Source organism: Pagrus major, chromosome 6 (assembly GCF_040436345.1).
Source record: "Pagrus major chromosome 6, Pma_NU_1.0".
Taxonomy (NCBI): Eukaryota; Metazoa; Chordata; class Actinopteri; order Spariformes; family Sparidae; genus Pagrus; species Pagrus major.
Window position 1 is genome coordinate 38,866,104 of NC_133220.1, and position 27,725 is coordinate 38,893,828.

The window sequence follows — 27,725 nt, forward strand, 5'->3', positions numbered from 1 at the left end:
TAACATGAACTTAGCTGAAAGCAACGACAAAGAACTTTTATTTTTTGTAGATTCTGGCCCCTGCGTGTTTGAGCACCCTCTCTTCTTTTCGTAAAGATCTATATCTGGCTAGAACCAATGAATGTTTTTAATACTGTTTTTCTTTTTTAACCACGGCTGTTTACAGAATGCATAGCAATGAGATAATGTCATTTGTGGCTATGAAATAGCCACAAATGCCACAAATCATGGTCAAAAGTTTACATACAAATAATGTATATCATGACAGTCTTCAGTTCCAATGATTTCTACAACTCTCATTTTTCTGTGATGGAATGAGTGGAACTCATACTACTTTGTCAAAAATGTACATACAGTAACTCTAATATTTCTGTCAAAAATAGTCTCGGCATTCTCCATAGAGCAAAGCGAAGATATGCCTCTGAAACCAGCCGTGTTGCAGCCGGTGAAAACAGGGGCATTGTCTAGAATAGCTGCAATGTGCTACAGTGACCGTAGCGCAGCCGAGGCGGGTGCAGTGGAATCTTAAGATCCTTAGATATAACATCATGAGTTTTGTTTTGTAAGCATTCGAAACACATTTTAAATCATAGAGAGTATGTTGCACAGTATTAAACAGCAATGGCAAGCTTTACACTATTATTTCTTGGCAATGCAAAGCTGTAAATATGTTAAATAGCCACATTAGCCTAAATTAGCCATTTCCTTTTTTGTCTACTGTAGATGACAAAATTACTTACATAGTGATAGCTGAAATGTAGTAGCTGACAGAGCCTTTTTATGGTTTGTTTGGATTTAAGAATTCATAGAAGCTGTCAGGCCACTTGAGGATTTCATCTCTAACTCCTTTACCTAGAATCAAAACCCCACTCCACAGAATCATTCCCATGAATCCTTTCTCTGCACTTTGGCTGGCTTCTTATTTTTCTCCTAATGTGCAGCACTCTCTCTTCCTTCTATCCGTTCTCTTCTTCCCTTACTCCCTCCCTCCTGCCCTTACGATGATCTAGGAAAGTGTTCCCCCAAGGCCTCCCCTCCCCAAGTCCTATTATCCTTTGGAGCTCTCGTCTACCTTCTCTCTCTCAACCGCCACCCTGCCCTTTGACAGCACCGCCTGGCTACGCAGCTTGGGCATCGATGAAGGTTACTTTGATTTTGAAGATTCTCACTTCAGAAAGGTATTTGGGTATTTCTGTCCTTGTCTTGTCCTGTCTTGCTTCATCCAGTCCTAACTGTCGTCCAATGTCATGTTTTAAAAACATTTTTAAATTGTAATCTTGTAAGCCACTGTCCATACAAGTCTACTTGTTCTTCCTCTTTCCAAACCTCCATTTGTTCACTGAACCCACTGCCTGTGCCTGTGTCTTCATATCACTTGTTCCACACATGATTGCTCTTCCTTTGCTGCCTCTGCCACTAATATTTATGTTATACTAACACCCACATAAATCTGCTTTTTCTCTTCAGTGAGAATGGGTACAATTGGCATTCATTCCTGTGTCAAATGATTTTCCAGTAGTGTTTATCAACTCCAGCTCTGATCAGCAATAATGGAAACTTGACACATGGGTGGACACACAAATTTTCAGTGGCCGTCATGGGCATGGAAGTTCAGGATAACTTGGCGCATACATACTTTTCCATCAGTCTCCATTCAAGAAGTACCCAAACATTGTTGAGTTTGAAAGAGAGACTGTAAAAGACATTATAAAACTATTTAATTTTTTTTTTTTTAAAGTGACCTCCATGTCAGTACCAAATACTTTCCTGCTGCCTAATCGATACTGCACATATGCATCTCATAGCAGACATGAGAAGGAAGTGAGATATCTCACTCCTTAGGATTTTCTATCATCAGCTCCAGACAAAACAATGTGTCTAATTCAGAATGTTAATGATTGAGATGATTTTAAAAACAAACATTTAACATTTTCTGGATGCAGTCTGTTGATGTATTGGTTATGCTGCTTTCAAATGTTCCCTGTTTCCCAGCCTGTTCATCACGTTGAGTGTTAAACACCTGAAAAAGAAAACAGAAAGGCAAACTTACTGGTAGTCTCTTACTTGGTATTAGTGCTAGTACCTGGTTATATTTGGTGTCTGTATTTGGTATTCTGTCAAACTCTCTATGTGCCTATTTGTGCTGTGTCTTGTTTGTGATGTAGTCATGTTAGTATATGGTAACACCAGCAAGTAACACAGTGACAGACTCTTGCACCCTTAGTCTCGAACTGGACAATGAATGAACACAGATAATTCAAGGGAACATATATGTACAGTTCACCCATATAAACCAAGTTGCATCTCTTTTGTGGAACAGTTTATACTCCAGGAGAAATAAGAGTAAATTCTCTCTGTTCCCTCAAAGGTCAACATTGTCATGTTGGTTTTGCAACTGGTCTACAGATCAAAAGTTAACCAAAGTTAAACCCTTTACAAAAGCTCACCGAACAAAGCCACTCATCACTGCAATTCCATTGAAATGAGTTGGTTCTTGTCTGAAATTTCACTGTCACACATGCTGGTGTGATCATGTGTCTTTAATACTGTAATACAGATACTGTGTTTGCAAGTAACATATTGCTTTTGCTTTTACAGGAATACCAGGTGTTTTGACATGATGCCCTCATGTACATACACAGCAATGCTTGCTATTTTATCAGTGGCTTTGGAGGTGTAATATATTTTCACTACCTTCAGGTGTAATTGTAATGACTTGACAAATTATATCAGCTCTCTGTCTTCCAGCCCAAGTTTGGAGAAGAAAAAAATATCAGTGATGTCCAGGACGAGGTTCAGGACAGACAATCTACCACAAATAAAGGTACCACAGCTAGTTCTAAGTGCTGTATTGTAGGCCTCATCCAAGAGGCTTCTTCAGTTCTAACTAACTGGAGGGGAGTTGCAGGCTTTTAAACTTTGTGTGGGAGTGTCCTTACAGAGTTGTTAAGGTCACGTGTGAGCTTTGAGTTTCAGAGTCGTTAGGGTCACTTGTGGGTTGCTCGAACTGAAGAAGCCTCTTGGATGAGGGGTGAAACGTCTTCAAGAAACTGAAACACGTGCAGTTGCCTACAATACAGCACTACCATGACCATGAATTACCATGACCTGGATTACTGAGAACCTTCATCAACGTACTTACATAATCCAGCAATTAACTTTTGGGTTGGTACACAGAACCTCATGGATCATGCAATTACACAGATGACGTTGCTTCTATTAAAATTTGTAAATTACAGATGACAGAAAACCCTCTTTTGAGATTTGAATGTCATTAAATCTAGTGAGACCGGCAGGTTATGCATCCATTGTCAAAGTGTTAGCTTTGAGAATTCAGCTCCCTCTTCTTTTTACCATGGTTTTGAATTTACCTCTTGTGTCCCTTGCCAGTTGGCATTGTTCCTCCAAGAACGAAGTCCCCCGCCGACGAATCACACTGCAGCTCTGTTGGAGTTTCCTGGTATAATGCCAGAGTACCTAGGGTATGTCAACCTAAGCTATACGTAAATGATATCCAAATGTAACAGATGTGTGGCCTCAAGTTTTTATATAAAACATTGTGTGGGAATCAAACCATCCTCTGTTGGACCTTTGACCAGTGTAATCCTGTGCACACTGGTCAAAGGGTTCCTGTACCCTTTTGATAGAGCAGGTACCATGTCTCTTTCCCAGTCCTCTCATTTGTGGACTGAGAACCTCAATGAGTGCCTCCTGGTGTTTCTATTATTAGGTAATTGCCATTACATTAACTATTGATTGCCTGATCTCAGATTCTTTATAGTATTTTCCACATTTGACACATATAGTACAAGAAACAGCCATACATATTTTGATTACCACCAAATTAATACCTTAATAAAAAACATAACATGAAAACAGATCTTGAAGTTCTGAGCAGACTGCAATGTTAATACTCAGATATATGAAATATTATTAATTTGAAAGAAGTCAAAGATCGACATAGAGGTCCTGTCAAAATGTGAGTAGCTGTTAAAATTATTCCTCTCCAGTCTTGCCTGGATTAATAAAAGTAGGGTATTAATTAGGGTACCCAAATGGATCAAGTTAAGTTATAGGCATTGCCATAGTTAAGTGCTTACATTTTCATGTTTTAACATGTTATGTCCAGATAACTTAGACTGATTTAATTACATTTTATCTTGTGATTTACAACAACAACAATAATAATAATAATAATAATAATAATAATAATAATAATAATAATAATAATAATAATAATAATAATAAAGTATGGTTATGATTGTTTTTTTTGTATTGGTAATTTGTCCAATGGGAGCATAGAGTTCCAAGTATTAAATCCTGGAGAACACATGTTGGTTTTCCTGAATACATAGTTGCCAAGTGAGGCAAAATAGCCTCTGTCCTTGAGATAGTATTTCAACCTCATTGTATCACAGTATAACTCAGATTTCTATCTATTTAGTAGTATTGTGTCTTCAATTGTGTCAAAGACATCAATAAGTTCCAATCAGACTTGGACTGAAGTCTTGCCTCTTTGTCCATGCCACACCTATTTTACAGGAACGTCCAAAGAGTGCTGTGTTTACTGCAGAGGTGAAGTCAAAGATGAGTGTGGAGGAGCAGAATGAGCGAATCCGCCGTAACCTGAGCAGCTCTGTGAGGGACAAGAGGCGGAGTCTAACCCTGTCAGGTGGCCAGTCTCCAGCCCACTACAAAGTGGTATGATCAACCATGTGATGACCTTTGTCCACAAATAATCCCATTTCCTGTCACTTTTCAGCTGTAAAATATGACAAGTCCAAATAAAACAGATAATTGTCAGTACAGTAAAACCAGTAGAGTAAGTAGACTAAAACATAACCCTGTGTTTGTACTAGCTACCAGCATCTTTCAGATGACAGCTGTAGAACTGGGAAGCTTGGATCAACTCTGGGCACATGTAGCACTTGTCGTGGTAGAAATAGGCGAGACTCCAAATCTCTGGATCACGCGACACAGCAGCGGACAAAAGCAGGAGAGAAACAGAAACAGGTCGATTGCTTCAGGGATTTTATTTTATTTTTGTGGTAACAAAAGGAAAGGAAAAGAAAGCATTTTTTTTCAAGTAACAATTACTTTTATGAAAAAGTAACTAAATAACGGATTACTTGAATTGCAGAACATATACGCTTTACGTTACTCATTACAACGAAAAAGTTATCTGACCACTTTAAAGGATTAGTTTGTAATGCGTTACCCCATCACTGATCCTAATACACTATTACATTGCAATTAGAAATCAAATGCAATGCCATGTCAGATCTGAAATATATTAATAAGACGCTACTTTACCCCTACTGCTATGGAGCTAAATCAGGGTCAAATGTTTTGTACTTGAAAAAGTAAAATTTGAAACTGAAATTTCAAGTTTTGTTCTTGAATTTTGAAAAATACATCAACGTATTCAAAATAAAAATAAATGTACAAAAAGTTTTTTCAGGTTAAAAATAATTATGATCAACTCTGGTAATTCTTTTGAATAAATCATTTATTTTCATTTTTCACTTTCATATGTTTTGATATTTGGGATCCTATTTCTTTCAGTTGCATGTTTTATCTTTTCAGATTCAGATCTTAGTTTTTTTTCAGTTTCAGATCTTTCTTTTTCAGTTTCAAATCTTTTTTTTTCAGTTTCAAATCTTTTTTTCAGTTTCAGACTTTTGACCCTGATCTAGCGTGGGGGGCGTGGCATCAACTGAGAGAGGTGTAGAATCATGACAGACAGCTTAACCAAAAGGCTACAGACCTTCCCCTATCATGTTGCCTTCAGGGAACGTAGGATCTAAAACGATTCGGCTACGCCACATGATTGTCAGTGACAAACTTCCATTTGCACACCATGCACGAATATCCTGCACAGCTAAAACTGTTTTAATTTCCAAGGCTGATTAGATGTGAGATGTGGAAGCTGTTTGAGACAGTACTGAGGACTAATTGTAGTACAGGAGCGACAAAATCACGCCAGATTGTGCACAGACACCCACACTTTAAGTACTGAAATGTCCGACACGTAGCACTGGACCCAGCACACAGGTGAGAAAAGTAAGGTTGGGAAATCGTGATAAATATCAAAATGAGAGGTCGTTTTGTGTTTTTTTCAGCACCCCATGCATTCCTGCAACCACAAAACAGCACTACCTTTATTCAAATTAACAACAGTATCAGTATTTTTCACGCAATACATAGGCTAACGTTACTACCTACTACTGCGTTAGCAGCCACTCGATGCTAACGTTGGCCCTATGCTTAACCTCTAGCTTTGATAATTCACCACTTAAAAGATGCCAGAAACATTGTATGTTGTTACAAAACGACCTCTCATTTTGATATTTATCACAATTTCCCAACCTTACTTTTCTCACCTGTGTGCTGGGTCCAGCAGGTGAGCCAGCAGAACCGGACGCCATGGCCAGCGGACACTGCGAGGCATTCACAGTGCTACGTGGAAATCGGACATTTCAGTACTTAAAGTGTGGGTGTCTGTGCACAATCTGGCGTGATTTTGTCGCTCCTGTACTACAATTGGTCCTCAGTACTGTCTAAAACAGCTTCCACATCTCACATCTAAACAGCCTTGGAAATTAAAACAGTTTTAGCCGTGCAGGATATTCGTGCATGGTGTGCAAATGGAAGTTTGTCACTGACAGTAGTTTTTTCACTGCCAATCATGTGGCGTAGCCGAATCGTTTCAGATCCTACATTCCCTGAAGGCAACATGATAGGGGAAGGTCTGTAGCCTTTTGGTTAAGCTGTCTGTCATGATTCCACACCCCTCTCAGCTGATGCCACGCCCCCCACGCTAGATCAGGGTCAAAAGTCTGAAACTGAAAAAAAAAGATTTGAAACTGAAAAAGAAAGATCTGAAACTGAAAAAAAGATTTGAAACTGAAAAAAACTAAGATCTGAATCTGAAAAGATAAAACATGCAACTGAAAGAAATAGGATCCCAAATATCAAAACATATGAAAGTGAAAAATGAAAATAAATGATTTATTCATAAGAATTACCAGAGTTGATCATAATTATTTTTAACTTGAAAAAACTTTTTGTACATTTATTTTTATTTTGAATACGTTGATGTATTTTTCAAAATTCAAGATCAAAACTTGAAATTTCAGTTTCAAATTTTACTTTTTCAAGTACAAAACATTTGACCCTGATTTAGCTCCATATACTGCCAATTAATAATGTAGATACCACACTTAATGCTAATATTTGTGTTGTTGTATTTTTATTGTGGAATTTCACACTATATTATTCTAAGTGCGTATTGTGGGATTGCACACTATGTTGTTGAATTATTTCTTATTCTTATTAGTGAGAATGCAGACAAAGCATTCACACTATTGTTCTTCTGTTCTTTATCAGAGTGAATGTGTACGTTTTCACACTCTAGTTAGTTTACACTCTAGTCACTCAAATCATTATTATTTTTCCGCGCTTGTATTTAATTTTTTTATACCTATTGTACTTTTTTAAATATTACGCTTTTTTCAACAAAATTTTGCTCGAGAGAATGAATGGGAGGCACATGATCACAAGGTAGGCGGTTGGAATCCCACCTCCGGCTACTACTACAACCTTTACTATGACTACTGTTATTACCACTACTACTACTACAGCCTTTATACTACTACTAGTGCTTGTACTACTATTGCAGTAGTAGCCGTAGCAGTAGTAGTAGCAACTCCTACAGCTAATACTACTGGTGCTACTACAACAACTTCTACAGCTGCTACTGCTTAACTATTGCTACTACTGCTACTGTTATTAAAGCCTCTACAGCCTCAATGCTACCAATACTACAATTTTTACAAAAAACTGCATAAGCCTGATTGATTGTATGATTGGTTACACCTGTAGTTTCTTCTGTCGTCCTGTGGAAGAATGGATAAAAACACATGGTTCATCATGATATGGTCCGGTGTTCGATTCCCCATCTCTCCATTTTAAGAAAAAATTCCAACAAAGTTAATGACTTCACACATGCATACATACGGGAGCCCTGAGGGGAAAGTGAGATTTTTTTTTTTTTAATTCTAAAATATTTTTTTTCAATGTAACATGACTGTCAAGTGTCTTTTTGGCGAGGAATATGTCATACTTGGTGCGAATCTGCCCTTAGTGTCACGGGTGGAATACTGTGTATTATCAGCCTTCTCATCAATGGATGTCTTCACTGAACATTGAATCATGGCCACAACCAAGAGGAAGACGAAGGAAGTGCATATTTCTTGCACAGAAAACGAGTTGTATGTGTCTGAGATGGACGTTGGAAAACACTTGTTTTTAATTCTTCCATTAATGTTATCCTTTAACAGTGCGAGGACAGTGAAAGTCCATGCATCCATCAGCATTACGCCAGGTGCCACCGCAGTATATCTATGTTTACAGCGATCAGACTGACTGCTTCACGTTCCAAATTATGCACAACAATCAGTGGTATCCCTCAGCCTGGGATATCATTTGAAAATCGAAGTTTGATGCGTGAACACTATTTATTTATTGAAGTCTAGTTACGGTAAACTCATGATGCATCATGATTAGGACTCACAGGCTTGATAAATCATACAGTCCACATGCACAGGTGGTGAGGATGTTCCACATGTGCTGACTGGAGAAGATGCAGAGACTGCACTGTCTCCAGTGCCCTCTGTGCACAGAGTACTTGGTGAAATATGCACAGCATTCATTCTTTAATGCTATTTGATTTAATCTTGGATTTCTCCCATCAATTATGATAATTGGATCAGTTAGTTACCAAGCAGTCCAGCCCTCTGCGCTGCACTCCAGGGTAGGGAATGTCATGATGCAGTGCCGGCCCTGACCAATTTTGTGCCCTAGGCAAGATTTTAGCTGGCGCACCCTTGCATCGCAGTCAATTTCACAATCGTTTTTCATACACTCACACAGAAACTGCATGTATGTATTCAAGATTTTATTTCTTTTTAGTCAAAAATATCACACCAAATAAAAACTGAAGAAAGAAACAAGTGATAAATTAAAAATACAATATAAATAAGGTAATGCACAAACATATTAAAGAATATTGTCACTCTGTTGTGCTGAGGTAGAGGACAGGAGCACCTGATGCTGTGTCACTGGGGGTGGTGGTGAAATATTTTAAAAGTGCATCTGAAGAGAGAAGTATATGTGACCACTGGATGTTACATTTTAATAAAAAAACAGATGCTTGGTGTGTGCTATACATAAGACTAATATAGACTATGTGCAAAAAGCAGTAAAGTGCAGTGAAATTAATATATATATGTAGCCTATGAATGATATGGGAAAGCTAAGGTATGGAGTATTAACAGTAATACACTTTAGCTGCACTTTAGCAAACATAAACTGTGACACAATAAACCAAAGGCTTACAACTGCCCTATTACTTATAAAGGGGATGGAAAACTAAGAGCATTTTAACTGACAAACAAGCAGGAAAACACAGCCAACAGGTTAAAATAACACCTGAACAGGCCTGACGTTAACTTTCCAAATGTCCCTGATGAATTTAAGGTGGAGTAACATTAACTTACGTCGACTCAGCTATTTACTGATTATTAAACAATGCTGCTATCATCCAAAGTAAGCTAGCAAGTTAACACTCTGCTCCAACAACGGTAACTACGATGCAATAAACCATTCATGTCATTCACTTCATCACATTGACGTTACTGTACCTCTTTCTTTCCACGTTTTTCTTTCTCTTCTTTCCTTCTTTTCCTTCCCTGGGCGTCAGATGGTTTCAGTCTTTTGGACATTGTGGTTCTGCTACAGTATCAATAAATGTCTGTCTTGGTCTTGGGGTCACGGTCCGGTCAGATTCAGGCAGCTCACCTCTCGACCCCGCCCCCCTCACAGAGGGCAGGTACAGTGCAACGAGCCAGGAAACCAGAAAAAAGGCCTCTCCATTATTTAATAAGCTTGCTATGAAGTTATGTTGCCGTGGGCTTATATAATATTTCGAAATAATAGTAGTAATAGCACTGGTAAAAAACAGTTTTTTGTTGTTTTTGTTTTTTTTCTCTCCCCCCGTTTGCGGCGCCCCCCATGGATGACGGCGCCCTTAGCATTCGCCTATACAGCCTATGCCCAGGGTCGGCCCTGTCATGATGACACAGTTCTGACTGAGGAAATATTGATTTAAGATTTGAATGGGCTGATAGTTTTACAACTGAAAGGTGTTCGTGGAATATTATTACACTTCACTACAAGCGCAGATATGGAAGTGCAAGTACCCATATTATGAAAAACACGTTTTCTCTGGTCTGCTTATATAAACTGGTCCTCCCTGAGCCTACCAACTCCCAGAATGAGGAAAGCAAACGAGTCCTGCATTGTCTCTGCAGCCCACCCACTGGTAAAACGGGGCTCCTACAGGCTGTTCAGATTCAGCTCCTGTCATTACATAACGACAGGAGTGATTTACATAGGCCGGCCTCCTCCGCGCAAAAACACTCCCCCCTCTCCCCGGAGATATCCGAGAGGGGGGCGTTCATCCCCGAGGTGAAGTTCGGTGTGTCCAGCGGTAAGATAGCAGTGTTTTGCAATGTCGTTGCTCGGAGCTAGACATGCAAATTGCTCTGTTGTTGGTTGTAAAAATCAACATAAGTGCCTATATTCTGTCCCAGCTACAGAAGAACAGAAGAGACAGTGGTTGCGTTTCATTTTTAACGACAACGTGCCGGCTACAGTTCCTGTAAGTTTGTTTGTGTGTGCTAACCACTTCGAATCGGACTGCTTCAGTAACAAGGGTCAGTACAAAGCTGGCTTTGCCTCGACACTGACCCTCGTAAAAGGATCAGTCCCAACCATACGGGACCCAGCAACTGCACCCGAGCCACAGGTAAGTGTCGCCACGTTTTGATAGTATTTACAGTTGTCTACGAGTATGGTGAAGTCAGCTTGAAATTGGCTAACTAGTTAGCTCCGCTTCGGTCCGCTATGCGATGGCGTTTGAAGCGAGTTTAATGTTAATAATATTAAGAGGGAGCTTGGTAACTAAGTAACATATTCAGACACACTAACCATTCTGAAACGTCCTGCTGCAGCCGCAGTCTGTATTTCTTCAGGAGCCTCTCCTTCTGGGTCCGATTCTGGGTCAAACTGGTATGGTTGAATGACAGCATCTCGGCGAGCCATAGCGATACATCCACTGTAAACATTAGCGCATGCTACTGCTAGCGTAAGCGGCATCCTCTCCCTGAGAGGGGCATGTAGCAGGCAAGGCAGGCATTGACAGACGGAGCTCATTAGCATTTAAAGGTGCAGGCACAGAAACAGCCTGCTCTCAGTAGAGCTCACTTGAGCGACTGCTGAAATTCAGGACCACGGATGGGTTTGGGGCAATACATTTCGAATGCAGTGTTGTTGGACCTCTGACAACTGTGTGAAATTGATGAAAAACAGTATAATATGGGACCTTTAATGACAATGTGGATCTATAATTAACGTTTGATATGAAGTGAAATTAAATGTGAGATTCATCATTATGTGTAAAATAATGCCTCTCATGTTTAATTTCTGCAATCTGGCTTTAATTAACCACCTCTGTGTTGCCAGATTCCCATCTCCACAATGTTCGAATGCAGCCTCTTGTGGTCAAAATGAGTATTACAGAAAGAAACACAAAAAAATGAGCCTTCATTTCCTCTTAAAAAACTTTTTTTTTTCACTTCCCCTGAGGGGCTAGTGAGAAATATTTGCTCTGCTGTGTGCTCTACAGCAATGAGTTGTTTCCTTGAAACAAGTAATCACAGCAGTGTTAAAGATTTTCTGACAGGGATTTCAGCATGGTAAACTCAAATCAAATATTCTCTGGTTGTCTCTGTGTTTTTGTGGTGGTTGGTTTGTATTGTGGTCAAAATGAGAGAAACACTTTGAAAAATTAGCCCTAATTTTTCTCTTGAAAATTTTCACTGGGTTTCACACAAACAGAAACAAAAAATTCTCATGAAAAAAGACAACTTGTTTTCTGTGCCAGAAATATGCACTTTCTTTGTCTTCCTCTCTTTTGTGGCCATGATTTACTGTTCACTGTAGACATCCATTGATGAGAAGGCTGATAATACACAGTATTCCACCCGTGACACTAAGAGCAGATCAGCGCTTAGTGTGACATTTTCCTCACCAAAAGAAACTTGATTGTCATGTTACATAACCTGCTAACATACAAAAAAATATATTTTTAGTACTTAGAAAATGGAGCAACAGAAAAATAAAATTCTCACTTGCCCCTCAGAAACATGAAACATCCAGACTTTTAAAAAAACATTCTACATCCCTTTTCCATCAGGACTTTTATTTAACTTTTATGCACGTGCTGACATGCACATACACATTGCAGTCTGGCACAGTGGCCAGGAGGTTTTTAATGTGTGTCTCTCCATGCATTTGAGAGTGAGAGAGAAAAAAAATATGGTCTCTTAATCTCATTATGTGAGTGGGGACTCAGAGTAGGTCGCACTCCTGAGTCAGTGGGTTCGAGTGAGTGATTGGATGTCCTAATACTCAGCTGTCAACTCGAGTCAACTCAAATATTTTTTTGAGTCACAACCCCCAAGAAATTACTCAGAATTTGATGCATAATGTTTGTTAACATTTGTAAAGTCTAGAAGAGCCATATTATTAGATAATTTAATTCTATTCAAGTTAGTGGAGCTAGTTGGAGGAGAGCAGTGACTTTGTTTTTCAGAAGTGTAGTGCAATGCATTTCAGTTTTATGATATTTCTGGCAATCCATTTCACATTTCTGCATTTTCAGTTATTCTTTTAGAATCAGTTCAGCTATCAGAATTCTGACACAGCATTCACACCATTTGTCCATAATTAAACAATTGAGGCCTTCTGCACTTGACAGGCGATAAATCTTTAATGTTGAATCTGATTAGGACCAAATCTGGGAATGTTGTACATAGAGCCATTCTGCATCAGTCTGTAAAATTTTGTATAATTCCATCCCCAGGGGGTGCTACAGAAACTTTGTAACATAAATTTCTTCAAATCTACTGTCTTTAAGAAAATGAAACTGCGCAGGAGCTTTCCATGAGCATGTGTGCTGCACACCAAAGCATGGTGCCAACAGCACCACCTTATGGCCATTAATAAAATGCCACTGTATCTTCGTAACACATGAAGATGGAACTTGGTACACAAGTTCTCCTTGAGCATGTGCAAGACATAATAAGCATGGTACCAGCAGCACCACCTTTTGGCTATTTAAAAATGCAGCCGTATCTCTTTAACGCAAGATTCAATCAGCACCAATTTTGGACTGTACCATCGTGAACACTGCTGTGAATGTAATGTCCTTCGCCTCAGGTGGCGCAAGAGCAAAAAATCAATTTGACTAACTATGGTGGCAAAGCTGTATGAATGCCAATTTTTCGGACAAATTTAACAATTACAGGCATCAATTATTGTATGCATCTCTCACCTTGAGCGATGGCAGCAAATGCTGCAATCCCACAATTCCCAAGTTTTACTAGTTTAGATTGCCGTCCGTACATCAATCTTTGCAGTGCAAACACAAACCACTCAGATGGAGAAAGCTATAAGGTTGATATTCAGACATTTGACCAAGGTAATCCTGAACGATTTTTTAATACAAAACCACTTGAAGTCAAGCAAGTTTGATTGACACAGCACCGGTGTTATATTTACCTGGTGACCTGATGTAAAAGCCTGGCCCACTTTATATCTTGCAAAACTTGTAAATAAACAGGTAAATGATGTGCTAAAGCTAGGGACCAACTTTAAAGGACATGTAAAGTAACAGAGATTTTAAGATTTTCTTTCTCCATTATTTATTCAAACCAAACCATTAACAGCCACACTAAATTTAGACTTACCCATATTTTAATTTTGTTGTAGGTAAAGTTCAAATAAAGATCATTCTTCGTTATTTGATTACATGTATACATACATTACAAACACATACAGTCGCAGTCAAAAGTTTACATACACTTGTAATGAACATGTATATCATGGCAGTCTTCAGTTCCAATGATTTCTGCAGCTCTCATTTTTCTGTGATGGAATGCGTGGAACACATACTACTGTCACAAAAAACATTTATGAAGTTGGCTTAAAATCTGAATTTATGATAGCTCTTCTAAAAATGTGACCAAATCTGCTGGCTCAAAAATATACATAGAGTTACTTGAACAATCAATTTTGGTGATTATAGAAAGTTGTGTGAATCAAATTTGGTTATGATTGAGTGGTGACTTTTCTGGGCCCATTTTATAGGGCTTGTTTGATACACGCACTAGACTCAGCCACAAACACTACAATGGGACAGTCTAAAACGCTCAGCATTGATCTGAAAGAGCACATTATTGATTTGAACAAGTCAGGAAAATCACTTGGAGACATTTCAAAGCAGTTACAGGTCCCAAATCAACTGTGCAAATAATTGTTTGTAAGTATAAAGTGAATGGCACAGTTGTGTCACTGCCATGATCAGGAAGAAAACGCAAACTATCACCTGCTACTGAGAGAAAATTGGTCAGGATGGTCAAGAGTCAACTAAAAACCACTAAAAAGCAAGTCTGCAATGAATTAGAAGCTGCTGGAGGACAGGTGTCAGTGTCCACAGTCAAGTGTGTTCTGCATCAACATGAGCTGAGAGGCTGCTGTGCAGGAAAGAAGCGTTTGCTCTAGACATGGCACCTTAAAAGCTTGACTGAAGTTTGCTGCTGATCACATTGCAAAGAAAAACCCTCTGGAGGCAAACTCTGTTGTCAGATGAAACAAAAGTTGAGTTGTTTGCTCACAATGACCAGCAATATGTTTTGAGGCGAGAAGGTGAGGTCTTTAACCCCAACCCCCTAGTGTCAAGCATGGTGGTGGTAGTATTATTCTGTGGGGCTGTCTTGCTGCCAGTGGATCTGGTGCTCTAAAGAAAGTAAATAGAATAATGAAGAAAATTATTCTTCAGGAAAACCTAAAATCACCAGCCAGAAGATTGGGTCAGGCCAGAATTGAGATTTTGGAATGGTCTTCTCAAGTCCTGACTTGAACCCCATTGAGAACATGTGGACTGTGCTGACGAAACAAGTCTGTGCCAGGAGGCCAACAAATTTATCAAAGGCACATTATTGAGATGAAAATGGCCAAGTGACATTTAACCAAATATTAGAATTACTGTATGTATATTTTTGAGCGAGCAGATTTGGTCACATTTTCAGAAGACCCATAATAAATTCAGACTTGAAGCAAACTTCAGGAATGTTTTTCATCACAGAAAAATGAGAGCTGTAGAAGTAATTGGACTGTATATATATGACTATACATACTGTATACTTACATATTTACAGTATATACATGTCAAATACGATTACAGATATTTGTGAAATTAACAGATTCCAATGCACATTGTTTCTTTTCTGTTACATCCCTAACATGAACCTCCCACAGGTACAACTGACAAGTGAAAATACAGACAAAGTTCATATCAACAAGATAAGGAAGCTGGAACGTCTGAATTGCGATAGCAGTAGCTGGAGGCATTGCGTTTTCGGAACGTTTGGCACAAACATCTACTTGGATGAATGAACTGCTTAGATTTTGGTGGTCAAAGGTCAAGGTCATTGTGGCCTCACAAAACCTATTTCTGACTGAAAGCACTTTTCTGGCCATTATTCAATGCCATGACTCAGGAACAGAAAGGGACATTGTGACTATATTTCAAAGTTGGTCAGATACTGACTTGGTGACACCTTGAAACTATGGTTATGGAGATCTTTTGTGTAGCTGGATTTAAGATGTGTGTGAAATATCCATGTTTTAGATTTTGTAGCTTCTTTGCAAAAAACATTCCATTGTAGCTACATAATGTAGCAGCGACAAAACCAACAATGGGACCACCAGGGTGGATGAGGAACCTTCCACCTTTTAGTTTGTGAGTCTGTGTGTGTGTGCGTGTCATCATGGCAAATGTGATCATGGTGAAACCTTTTGTAGGACGAACTAACCCAAAAGCAATTTTAAGTATTATGCCAGGTGTTTATAGGTCTGTCTGTGGGCAGATTTTTTTTCAGCCCGATAGCGTCACAATACTTTTTCAACTACACACCATGTCCATTGCCCACATTTGTTTCTATATTCTTGGTGACACCTATTGTAGCGTGAACTTCTACAAAGGCAGTTTTGATTGATGTCATGGCTGGTGTGATCCCATTGCAAACTGGTCTCTCGTTTTTAGTTCATTATTAAGTACACATCTAGTTCATTATCACTCTTTATTTTGCATTGTTGTAGGTGAGAAAACAGTTTCTGTTTCAGGCAAAGATGGGCTTATATATACTTTCCATAGTAGGCATCGGAGAACTGAATGCTTGTGCAGTGCTTGCATTTCTGTTGGGTTTCCCACGTTGCTTTTTTCACCTAACAAACACACACCAAAAACAAATTATTGTGTATTCATCTCTGAATTGTTTGTTTTTTGGTAAAAATGTAGTGACCAAAAGACCGTTATTAGCAAGTGAGCCATGGCAACATCCAATTAGTCATCATGATACAGCAGGTTGTACGTATAAAATAATCAGTTCATTTCCTGTAGTTTATGCAAGGGTATTGCACAGCTCGTATAAGATTTCTTATAAGATACTTTTAGACGTTTTTCCCTCCTCTGAACCCCTATTTTAGGGCTGAGCTTTTGTCAGACCCAAATGCAGAGATCAGAGACAGACATGCTGTCCAAAAATGTTTTATTCACAACTATACTTTGAAGCAGAGAACGAGGAGGGCAGGCAGGCTGAATGGACAGTTATGATGGCAGGGAGGAGAGGTTCCAAAAAAGCAGGTGAGACTGCAGGCTGAGCAGAGAGATTCTGGGGAATCTGCACAAGAAGAGGGAAAAACACAAAGCATGAGACAATGCCAAAGCTAGGGAAAACACTTGTATAAAGGTCACAAGCAAAAATATAGCAGGAAGTCACTTGAAACTCTGAGAAAAGACTTAAAGCAAAGAGTGCGCTGGAATAATCAATGAACGTGGCAGAACAATCTAGCACTGAAGAGGTGGAGAGATCAGGGTAATGCAGGAGGTGATGAGCTGATGATGCCGCAGCAGGAACCAGCAAGCCAAGCCCACGAACACACACTGGGAAGGAGCAGGTGAGGGAAAAAGGAGCAGGGAAACAGATAGGGAAAACACAACAGGGAAACGAAAACAAGACACAACAAGGCTGACACGGCACACACTGCGACACCCTGTGGAACATGTGTTGCAAATTTCAAACTGCAGTTATTTTGTATTTCTCTGAAACTGTAAAAATGATCAACAATGGCGACGACATTTGGCTCTCTAGTCTTCTTCTTCAAGTGTTCTTGTTTGTGTTTACTAGTAGATCTCAAACTTTAAAGGTGCAAACCACCACTCCTGTATTGTAGTGTGTAGATGCTGTGCTTGTTAAAGTTAATGCATTCCTACTGGAAATATCTATTTCCACTTTCCACTCATTTAAACCTTTAATTAGTTTAATTATTAGTATTAGAATGAGTATGTTGCTTTATGGAATGCATTATGCAAGAAAATGAAGATTGACAGATTTATAGCCAAAATTTCCTTATATACCTCCATCCATTGTCCGTAACAGCTTATCCGTTGGAGGGTCTGACATTGGGTGAGCAGTGGGGTACACCCTGTACAAGTCACCAGTGAACCAGAGAACCTATGCAGGCACGGGGAAAACATGCGCCGCTGTGCTGCCCTACATACCTTATGCCTTATACCTGATGTATCTAATTGGATACACACATTTTCACCATGATTTTACAATAAAATTAGTTACAAAAAAATGTGATGATTGTATGTTGCCTCAATCAAGTAATTGCTCCTTTTGAATTATCATCAGCAATTTGAATGTTCGTCTCACTTTAACTTAAAAATTCATGCAAAACCACAAAGAGTTGACAAAGGCCATTTTGGATGTCTCATTTAAAGGTCCTCAAGGGCATACCGTCTGACCCCTGGTGAATCATCTGTACACTGCACGTATCTGATTGTATACAACAGGTTTTTCAGGATAAAAATGATCACATTGATGATTAATTTTTTTTCAGAGTCTTCAACCCAAATAAGCCTTCACAGACATGGACTGCAACTTGACTGATTGGCGTAGGCATACAGCAGCATACAATTTGCATAGGCATATAGCGGCATAAAGCGACATATACTCTTTGATTATTTAAATAAATTAATTCTTGTTTGAACAGAGCAGCCTTGAGCTTGTGGATTATTAGATTGTATCTGTTTTTGCATGCATACAGTTGTGTTCGAAATAATAGCAATGTGTTTAATAAAGTGAGTAAAGCTCAAAATCCTTATAATAGCTTTTATTTCCATACACGCAAATGGGAATGGGGACACTGCACATTCTATTCCCAATTAAAACATCAAGATAAATGTATCAAAAGTGTTATTACTTTACAGAAAGTAAAGAAAAGGGAATATAAAGGCTGTTCAAAAAAATAGCAGTGTCTGCATTTTTCTTTACAAACTCAAACATTTACTGTATAAACTGAAAAATGCTTGAAGATTTAGCTTTGCTGTGAATAACTGAACCTAATATTTAGTTGTATAACCACTGTTTCTGAGAACTGCTTCACATCTGTGTTGCATGGAGTTGACCAACTTCTGGCACCTGTGAACAGGTATTCCAGCCCAGGACAATTGGACTACATTCCACAATTCCTCTGAATTTCTTGGTTTTGCCTCAGAAACAGCATTTTTGATGTCACCCCACAAGTTTTCTATTGGATTAAGGTCCGGGGATTGGGCTGGCCACTCCATAACGTTAATCTTGTTGGTCTGGAACCAAGATGCTGCTCGCTTACTGGTGTGTTTGGGGTCGTTGTCTTGTTGAAACACCCATTACAATGGCATTTCCTCTTCGGCATAAGGCAACATGTCCTCTTCAAGTATTTTGATGTATTCAAACTTATCCATGATCCCTGGTATGCGATAAATAGGCCCGACACCATAGTATGAGAAACATCCCCATATCATGATGCTTGCACCACCATGTTTCACTGTCATCACAGTGTACTATGGCTTGAATTCAGTGTTTGGGGGTCGTCAGTCCACAAAATGTTGCGCCATTTCACTTTAGGTCAGTCAGTGTTTTTTGGCAAATTGTAACCTCTTCAGCACGTCATTTTTTCAACAATGGGACTTTGCGGGGGCTTCTTGCCGATAACTTGGCTTCACATAGGTGTCTTCTAATTGTTACAGTACTCACAGGTAACTTTAGACCTTCTTTGATCACCCTGGAGCTGATCATTGGCTGAGTCTTTGCCATTTTGGCTATTCTTCGATCCATTAAAATGGTAGTTTTCCGTTTTCTTCCATGTCTTTCTGGTTTTGGTTGCCATTTTAAAGCATTTGAGATCATTTTAGCTGAGCAGCCTATCTTTTTCTGCACTTCTTTATATGTTTTCCCCTCTCCAATCAACTTTAATCAAAGTACGCTGTTCTTCTCAACAATGTCTGGAACGACCCATTTTACTCAGATTTTCAGAGAGAAATGCACTATAACCAGCATGTACAACATTTGCTGCCTTCATCCTTAAATAAGGGAATGAATGACCTCATGAATTGAACTCCACACTGCTATTATTTTGAACACGCCCCTTCAATTAATGATTCAATTACACAGAATCAGCAGCATGCATGTCATGACTGTTGGTTTTCTATTACTCTACTACACCTACTAGTAAATTATTTGCCATGTAGAAATATAATTTCTACCAAAAAAAAGTGATTGATCTGGTTAGTGATGTTGGACTGCTATTATTTGAACACAACTGTATATCTCTGTGTGTGTCCATAGATCCGTAGGCGGCTAACAGCCCATGAGATTGACATCAAAGACTTGGAGGCAGCAGTTCGAGGCCAGGGGCAGGAATCACCTCGGGAAGAAATTGCTCGCCTGAGACGGTTACAAGTTGAACCAGAACACTATGACCTCGACATCAGCAAAGAGGTGAGATCATCCAATTGATGCATTGCTCCCTCATTCACTCTTTTACTCAGTCTGTTTGAGGCTCTGAGACAGGGTTCAAGTTACATGGGAGCCAATGGGAGCTGAGCTCCCATATGGTAGGGTCTGAGCTCCCATGAAAGCAGTAAAAAAAAAAAAAAAAAAAAAATCACACATCTGTGGGGTCTAAAAATTATCAAAAACCATTATTTTGAACACCAATAATGAATTTCTCAATGTAATGACTATTCTTTACATTAGCGATATAAATATCTTAAAAGAAACATATTTTCCAAAGGAACTATGCACAATATTCTTTCGTGAGTGACAGAGACCACCTAAGACTCTCTCTCTGGGGATTGTTGCAAGAAGTGGGCTGCTTTGTATGTGAAAGTCATGGACTTGGACCACGTAATAAAGTCACTAATAATGGCAATATCCCAGACTCCCTTAGAAATTGTGTGATTTTAAGAGTTGTTGCATGACAAGAACTTAACAAACTTTGTGAAACGTCTACAGGTAATTCTAAATCATTGGTGCCTTCTTGTAAATTCAGTATTAAATACAATACATTAAGATGTCTCTTTGCTTGTAAAGCATGTCACAGCATCACTGTCTGTCTGTTTTTCATGTTTATGTGCATCCTGTCTGCTCGATTGGGCCATTTAATTGGACTACTGCCATTGTCCCAGTATACGAGCACTAGTCTTACACTGTGTTAGATGAGGAGAGGACCCAAAGGCAGAGAACACACAGGAGGCAGGATAGGGGGAACGAAAAGCGAGCTTTAATAAAATAAAAGCTGAAAAAAAAAAAACACAAGAAATCTATACAAACCAAAAATGAGTCACTAGGACCAAAAACAAAGTAGCAACTAAAAAGCTTGAACAAAGTGGAACAGAACAGCAAAGTTCAAATCAAACGAGATACAAGAAACCAAAATCAGAAACATACAAAATGGGAGGCATGAGGAGGCACGAGGAAACACTGGAGAAAACACTGGAAGAAACACTGGGAAGAAATGCTGGGAGACAACACAGGGGAAGACAGACGGAATAACATATAAATCCGTAAGTTCTGTGTTGTACTTACGGATTTACACAGGACACAGAACATGGAGGAATGACGGCGTAACAGGGAACATCACGGATTTCACGGAACAAACTGACAAACACATGAGGGAGAACAAAGACTATATACACAGACACTAACGAGGGGATCAGGAACAGGTGAAGTGAGGAGGGAAGAGGAACAGGTGAGTGCAGCCCACAAATGCAGCCTTCGTTTCCCTCCTTTGGAGGACGCACCGCTACTATCCTTCGCGGCCTCCCATATCCCAAGATCCTTTGCGTGCCGCTGCTCAGTCCCGAAACAGAAGAGGGACAGAAAGAGATGGCGACATCAAGTGGCGCAGACATTACATTCAAATGTAAGTATTGGGTTTATACTCGGTTTTTACTCATTTGAACATCCAACGCCAGATATGTTAAACTTCAAGGGACTATAAAACCTCCAAATTTGAACTTTCAGTTAAAATACGTGACGCTGGTAATGCTATGGTAAATATAGTTGTTATTCACCAGTGGGTTAATGTTTATTTTGTAATGTTGATAATTCAATTTATATTTGACACATTTTGTCGTAAATTTTTGTACACGCACAAATAAATGTACACGTTTGATAGATTTGAACCAAAACAGACTTTAATGCGTCTCTTCATTCATAATCGTGACGTAAGGGTAAGGGCGGGAACATCTGGTGACGCAACCAGGAAATACTCCAAAGGCTAGACCGTCCAATTTAACAATGGTTGCTGCGTCCTTGAAGGATGCAGCCCCTGAATTTGGACAGCCTGAGAGGGAAAAAACGAAGGAGGAACTGAAAAGCAAGTAGAGACACACAAGGGCATAATATCAAAATAAAACAGGAAAAACAAGAAGACACTGAATAATGACAGAGGGCATAATATCAAAATAAAAGAATGCAAGAACAAGACACTGAATCATGACAACTAGGGGAGAATCGATTTATTGACAGTATGTCCATAACTATGTCCGACTCCACTACGGTGGGTGGCGATATGCACTATTTCAGCTAGTTGCTACTGGACCAGTTGACTTATTACGTCACATACCAAACAAGTTAAAAAAACGGCAAACACACTGCACAGCGAACGGTGAAAACATGAGACAACATAAACTGTGTCTCATCATCAGTCCAAAAATGTTCTGCTATGGATTTATGCCATGGATGACTTCTGGGTCAATGCCCAGCGCGGGGACTGTGGTGCATGCCCAGAACGCCAAGGCCAGTCCAGGTCTGACGAAGCCAACCCCATTATCTGGGTGTGTTGGTCCGACTCTGAGAAATTTGATTTAGTACAATTTTAGTCGGACTAACATGTTTACATGGACTTTAAAAGTCCAGTTTAAGTCAGACTAACACAATAGATTTTCTAACAAACATGTCAAATCTTACAAATACAGTAAAAAGTAACTAATATAAGCTACTTCTTTGGAGAAAAAAGAAGGTGGAGAAAATCACCAGATTCCCTTAAAAAACTCTGAACTTTGAGACCTGTCTACAACACATTTCTTCCACTTCATCTGGCAAACGTTATACAGTACATCAATAGATTTGTTTCTTTGTGTAACGTATCTGTTTCTCCTATTGCATCTATTTATGTAGGTGTATATTTGCATAGAAAGCGGGGAAGTGAGATCAGATCTCAAGTGGTCATAAGAGGATGTCTACTTGTTTAAGGTCAGGTGTGAATTGACAGGCTTGGAGCTGTCCACGAAGGTTAAAACCAAACGTAAATGGTCTCTCTCTCAGAACACACTTGTTCGGCTATTAGACTATTTATCTATTCTGCCCTAAATGTTAGTTGGGGTTAGTTAATTTAGAGACCCCACAAAACTGGGATTATAACTCACAGCCTACTCCTCACATCGTCATGCATTATGCATTTTGGCAAAACAGGTAAGGACTCAAAGGCACAAATCTGAGACAGATTGGTGTAGAATTAGGCAACTTTACTGACAACATACACAATACATACATGCATACAAAAGACCAAGTTGGCAGAAGATAGGCCAAGGACAAGTGGCAGGCTGGGGTTGGCATCAACCAGTAGCTTTTAACTGTCATCAGGGCCTCACATTTCTAGCATCTTCATACATCTGCTGTAGACAAAAAAAAAAAAAAAAATACAAAAATAAAGAATTGATGACAAACAAGAGGGGAATCAAACTGCATTGACGGTGTCCAAGCACAATGCACAGTTATAGAGATCAAGACCGCTTGAAAAGCTTGAAGAGATAATGACTTGATCAACCTGGGACTTGAACTTTTGTATCCTCAAGTGCCAAATGTGTTATGGTCACTCAGACATCACACACACATCAGCACAAAATCTTTGTTGTATCCACAGGGAGGGTGACATACCGACTGTACCATGGGAAAGACATGGCTTTTCCATATACCTTACAATGTGAAGCAATGACACCATAAGCACCAGACTAGGATCTTGTTTGTTTTGTTTGTTTGAACTTAAAATGCCTACTGTCAAGATATTGGTCAGAAAATTCTGAAAGAATCAGAAATCATTCTGCTGGTTTCAGGTGTGGTGCCAAAACATTTTAGTGGTGTTTAACCCAACACTGAGCAAAAAAGGAACTTTGCATACAGTACAAATTACAGCAAGATATTGATTATTAATGCAGACTCATCATTTGACAGCATTTGAAACGGCTAAATGGCTTCTGTATCAATTTTGGGAGCATTTGAATGAAAACTTTTGAACTCTTGTTTTAAAAACAACAAACATTGTGAAATGTAAACATTTTTTTATTTCAAACTGCCACAAAACATAAAAAACAAACATAAACATAACTTAAACATACCATAAATCTTAACAGCCAGTGTTCACAGTAATATAAACATACAGGACAATGAAAATATTAAATAACTTATTTTATCTTAATATATATATACACAATGTAAAAAATACAATCTCTTAACATTAAAAAGTTATCTTAGGGAACTAAACCCACATGCCCATGAGTGCCAACCCCCACACCCTTTGAGCACGGATTCTACCAAAGGCATTTTATATATATTATTTTGGGTGCAATACATATGCAGTTATAATCAATCAAGTGGAATACTGAATTTACAGGTACCGTTATCAGCATTTGGAAGTGGCAAGTTATCCTCTTTTGCTGCTGGTGTCAGAAACTTCAGCAATGATCCTGAGGAAAGATAATAAAGTGATACTTATAACATAGTAACATGTTATTGACATCAATTTAAAATGCTTACATATTATTGAATTGGAATTCCTTGAATGTTCTTCTTGGGCATAGCTTTCTTTTCATTGTTTACTATTTACAATTCATTTGATAGGGACAATGTAATCTAACATAGTTCCAACACAGAGGAACTAACTTATGTGCTGGAGCATGCACTATGGTTACTTAGGTTTTTACATTTACAACATGAGGAAAATATACAGTTTTTAGTAGGCCTATCATATAACCACTGATATACAGATATGGAAAATACAATTAAATACATCCATCACACCCCACATAGCACAATAATTTACACCAATACCCTTTAGTAATTTAGAGTTCACTTGTCAACATTTCTTTCCATCCAATTTCATAACGTCGTAGCTTGAGAGTTAGCTCGGTCAGACACAGCTTTCATCAGTCACTAGACTAACGTTACAGAAAAATGATTGTACAAGTTAACGTTAGCTTATTTCCCCTCCAAATCACTCTCTGGTGTCCTATAAAACGACAGGTAAAATGTTACTCTAGAAATGGCAGAGACCATGTTTATTTCGGTAGCAATGCCCCAGACCAAGTTAACTACTAGTTTCTACTTTCTTTCAGCCTGCTAGCCAGGGGTGTAGATGGGATTTTTGAACTGGGGGGGACCAAGCTGTCAGCAAATGATTTCAACTCAATAAGTTATTTTTGTGTAATTTGGGCTTTAACTAGCGCTCAAGTAGTTAATTTCACAAAGGCCTACCTCTGATTTGGAGGGGAAATAAGCTAATGTTAACTTGTACAATCATTTTTCTGTAACGTTAGTCTAGTGACTGAAGAAAGCTGTGTCTGACCGTACATGATGAAACCAGCCATACATGATGAAACTGTTATTTGTCTGGAATGCCAATCACCCACCAAAACTTCATGCCTTATGCAAAATATGTCTTATTTAAACATTTGTGTATGAACTCAGAAGTGTAAATAACAACATATTTACATAAATAAAAATAAGTATGTATACTGTAAATGAAATTCACATTTTAAATAACAGAAGTAGTACTATTAGGAATTCCCTATAGTCCAGCCAAACAAATTTACTGTCTAGAAGCAGACTCAATGAAGGTACATGTGTCAACATAACGTAGGCACTTCGCCTCCTGCTCAACACCAGAGACATCCCTTGTCCCATCCATAACAATGGAATACTGCAACACTGCTAAGGACCGGATCTCATCTGCAATTTTCCTGATAATTGATGAACTCATCAAATTTATTCGCTCATTTTGACAATCCCAAGATGTGTGCACCCCCCTCTTTGCAGGTAACCACCTACTGAATGACTGATCACCTTCAGCTCTGTATTTCAGAAGCTGGTCAAGGTTACCTTGATGATGTTCACGCCCTCTAAAGGCCAATCCCTGCCTCGCCAGAAACATCTCACCCCCTATTATTTTTAACAGGCTAGCTCTGTTTTCTGCCTGCTGTGTACTGACTGCACTGCTCAACTGTGTAGTAACTGGCCTGTTTTCATATGCAGCAGTTGTAACAGCCAGTTTGTGACCCTCTGATTTCTCATGCATGGAAAATGCTTTTTTCCAGTTTTTAAATCCAGTATTGACAAAGGCTGGGTCTATACGCTTTGCTTGTGCTGGTTTCCCTGTCTTAAAGTATTTAGAGCAGTGAAAACACAGAACACCATCAGTACCCATACTAACATGCAGCCAGGGATACTTCTCATACCATGCTTTTTGGAATGTCAGTGTCGGGTCTTTGAGCACTTGTTTTTGCAAAACTTTAGGGTCAGGTTGATTTGGCTTTGTATATGTCATTATCATGTCAACTTCCTCTCTCTCTGTGTCGCCTCCTGTCCCTCCTTGTTCTGTCCCTGCTTCTGCTGTCTGTATTCCTTCTGTCTCTCCTTCCTCATGCAGTCTTTTTCTACTGTGGCTGCCCCCTGGCAGATCCTCTCTTGACTGACTAGGGCCTGCCTCACTGTCATCAGGAATTGCCTGCAGGCCAGGAGGATAATGTTAACATTTTAAATCTTATAATTTCACTTAACAGTTGCTTATTAAAATAACATTATACATAAAAATAAAAAAACAACATTAAAGCTATTCACCTACAGCCTAAAAAGACTTTTATTTTACATTTAGCCTACTTCAGGTAAGTGCAAATGCTGTTTATTAATGTCAGACTAGCTACTCAACATTACAAAACGATTATCTATTATTACCCTAACATCTGGGAAAGTCAATAGGCAACAGGCGTAGGATAGTCTACTTACATTGTTTGTTTTTTGAAAAAATGCTCTGATTGTTTTTTTGTTTCTTCATTTTGTTTCTTCATTGAATTGAAATGACCCACTCTCTCATAGTAGACAATGGTCTGATCACCGACATTCGTGTACAACTGGAATGCACCATTAGTCGTAGCACACAAACGCCGGGCTCTCAATGCGCGCTGCAAACTAACAGAACATTAATCCTCTGTTTTACCGGCGATGTTTGTCGCCTTATGTAAGGACAGTGGGGGGGTGGACGGATCAGGGTCACTATGAATCTGAGGGGGTCATATCCCCCCTGTCCCTAGTGCCATCTGCGTGCATGCTGCTAGCTAACAAGTCGACTGTATGTGTGTGTGTTAATGCTGTTCGTTTTACTTCTTGCTCTGGATGTCGACTCTCTACTGGTGTATGATCGCCTAACACTGCTGGATCTTCGACTTTCTGCCGAAGATCTAGTAAAATTGGATGATGGTGGACGTGAAACTTTGCCTCCGCTCCTGGAGAGGGTCCCGGCTCACCTTTTCCGCGTCCCGGCTCCACCTCCTCGGCGTAATCGCCCCCGCCGCCGGGGAAAACGCAGCGGCCGGCTGGTGAAGCTGAAGGCCCGTCTCGCGTACTTTTCTACGCCTTTTTGGTCTGAGGTTGGAGCCGTGCCTGGCCTCGTTATTCCCCGACGCTCGCTGGAACCTGTCGACGCCTGGCTGGTACCTGTCATCGGCCCTGAAGAGGTGTTCCAGCCCCGCGGACCCTGCTTTCCCCGTCCCCGCTGTCGCGGGATGAATCACCGCAACTTGCGGTCTCTGTGTCGGGCCCCCCGGACTGCCAACGCCGCGGACCCGCCGGTTCCTGCCAGGATTGGCCTGGTAAATGCTAGATCGCTAGCGAACAAAACTTTTGTCTTGAAGGATTTCTTCACTTCACAAGGATTGGATTTCCTCTGTGTGACTGAGACATGGCTGAATGTTGGTGAGTCCAGCCCTTTCGCCGAACTTCTACCTCATGATTGCTGCTATTTTAACTCCCCGCGGACGTCGGGCCGAGGAGGAGGAATAGCGACTGTTTATAAGAGTCATTATAAATGTAAGCAGCTACTGCTATCGTCCTCTTTCACCAGCTTTGAGCTGAGCTTATTTGAGCTGGGTCGCT

At 39.5% G+C, this 27,725-nt stretch overlaps 1 protein-coding gene across 1 annotated transcript in view; it reads left to right on the forward strand.

Moving 5' to 3' along the window:
• plekha6 (pleckstrin homology domain containing, family A member 6) overlaps positions 1 to 27,725 on the forward strand; it is a 176,630-nt gene that overhangs the window by 132,821 nt on the left and 16,084 nt on the right. The window contains exons 15-19 of the mRNA XM_073468089.1: positions 1,011 to 1,178; positions 2,749 to 2,824; positions 3,391 to 3,482; positions 4,543 to 4,701; positions 19,863 to 20,015. Of these exons, the coding sequence (XP_073324190.1) occupies positions 1,011 to 1,178; positions 2,749 to 2,824; positions 3,391 to 3,482; positions 4,543 to 4,701; positions 19,863 to 20,015 (648 nt within the window). The remainder of the gene's footprint in view (positions 1 to 1,010; positions 1,179 to 2,748; positions 2,825 to 3,390; positions 3,483 to 4,542; positions 4,702 to 19,862; positions 20,016 to 27,725) is intronic.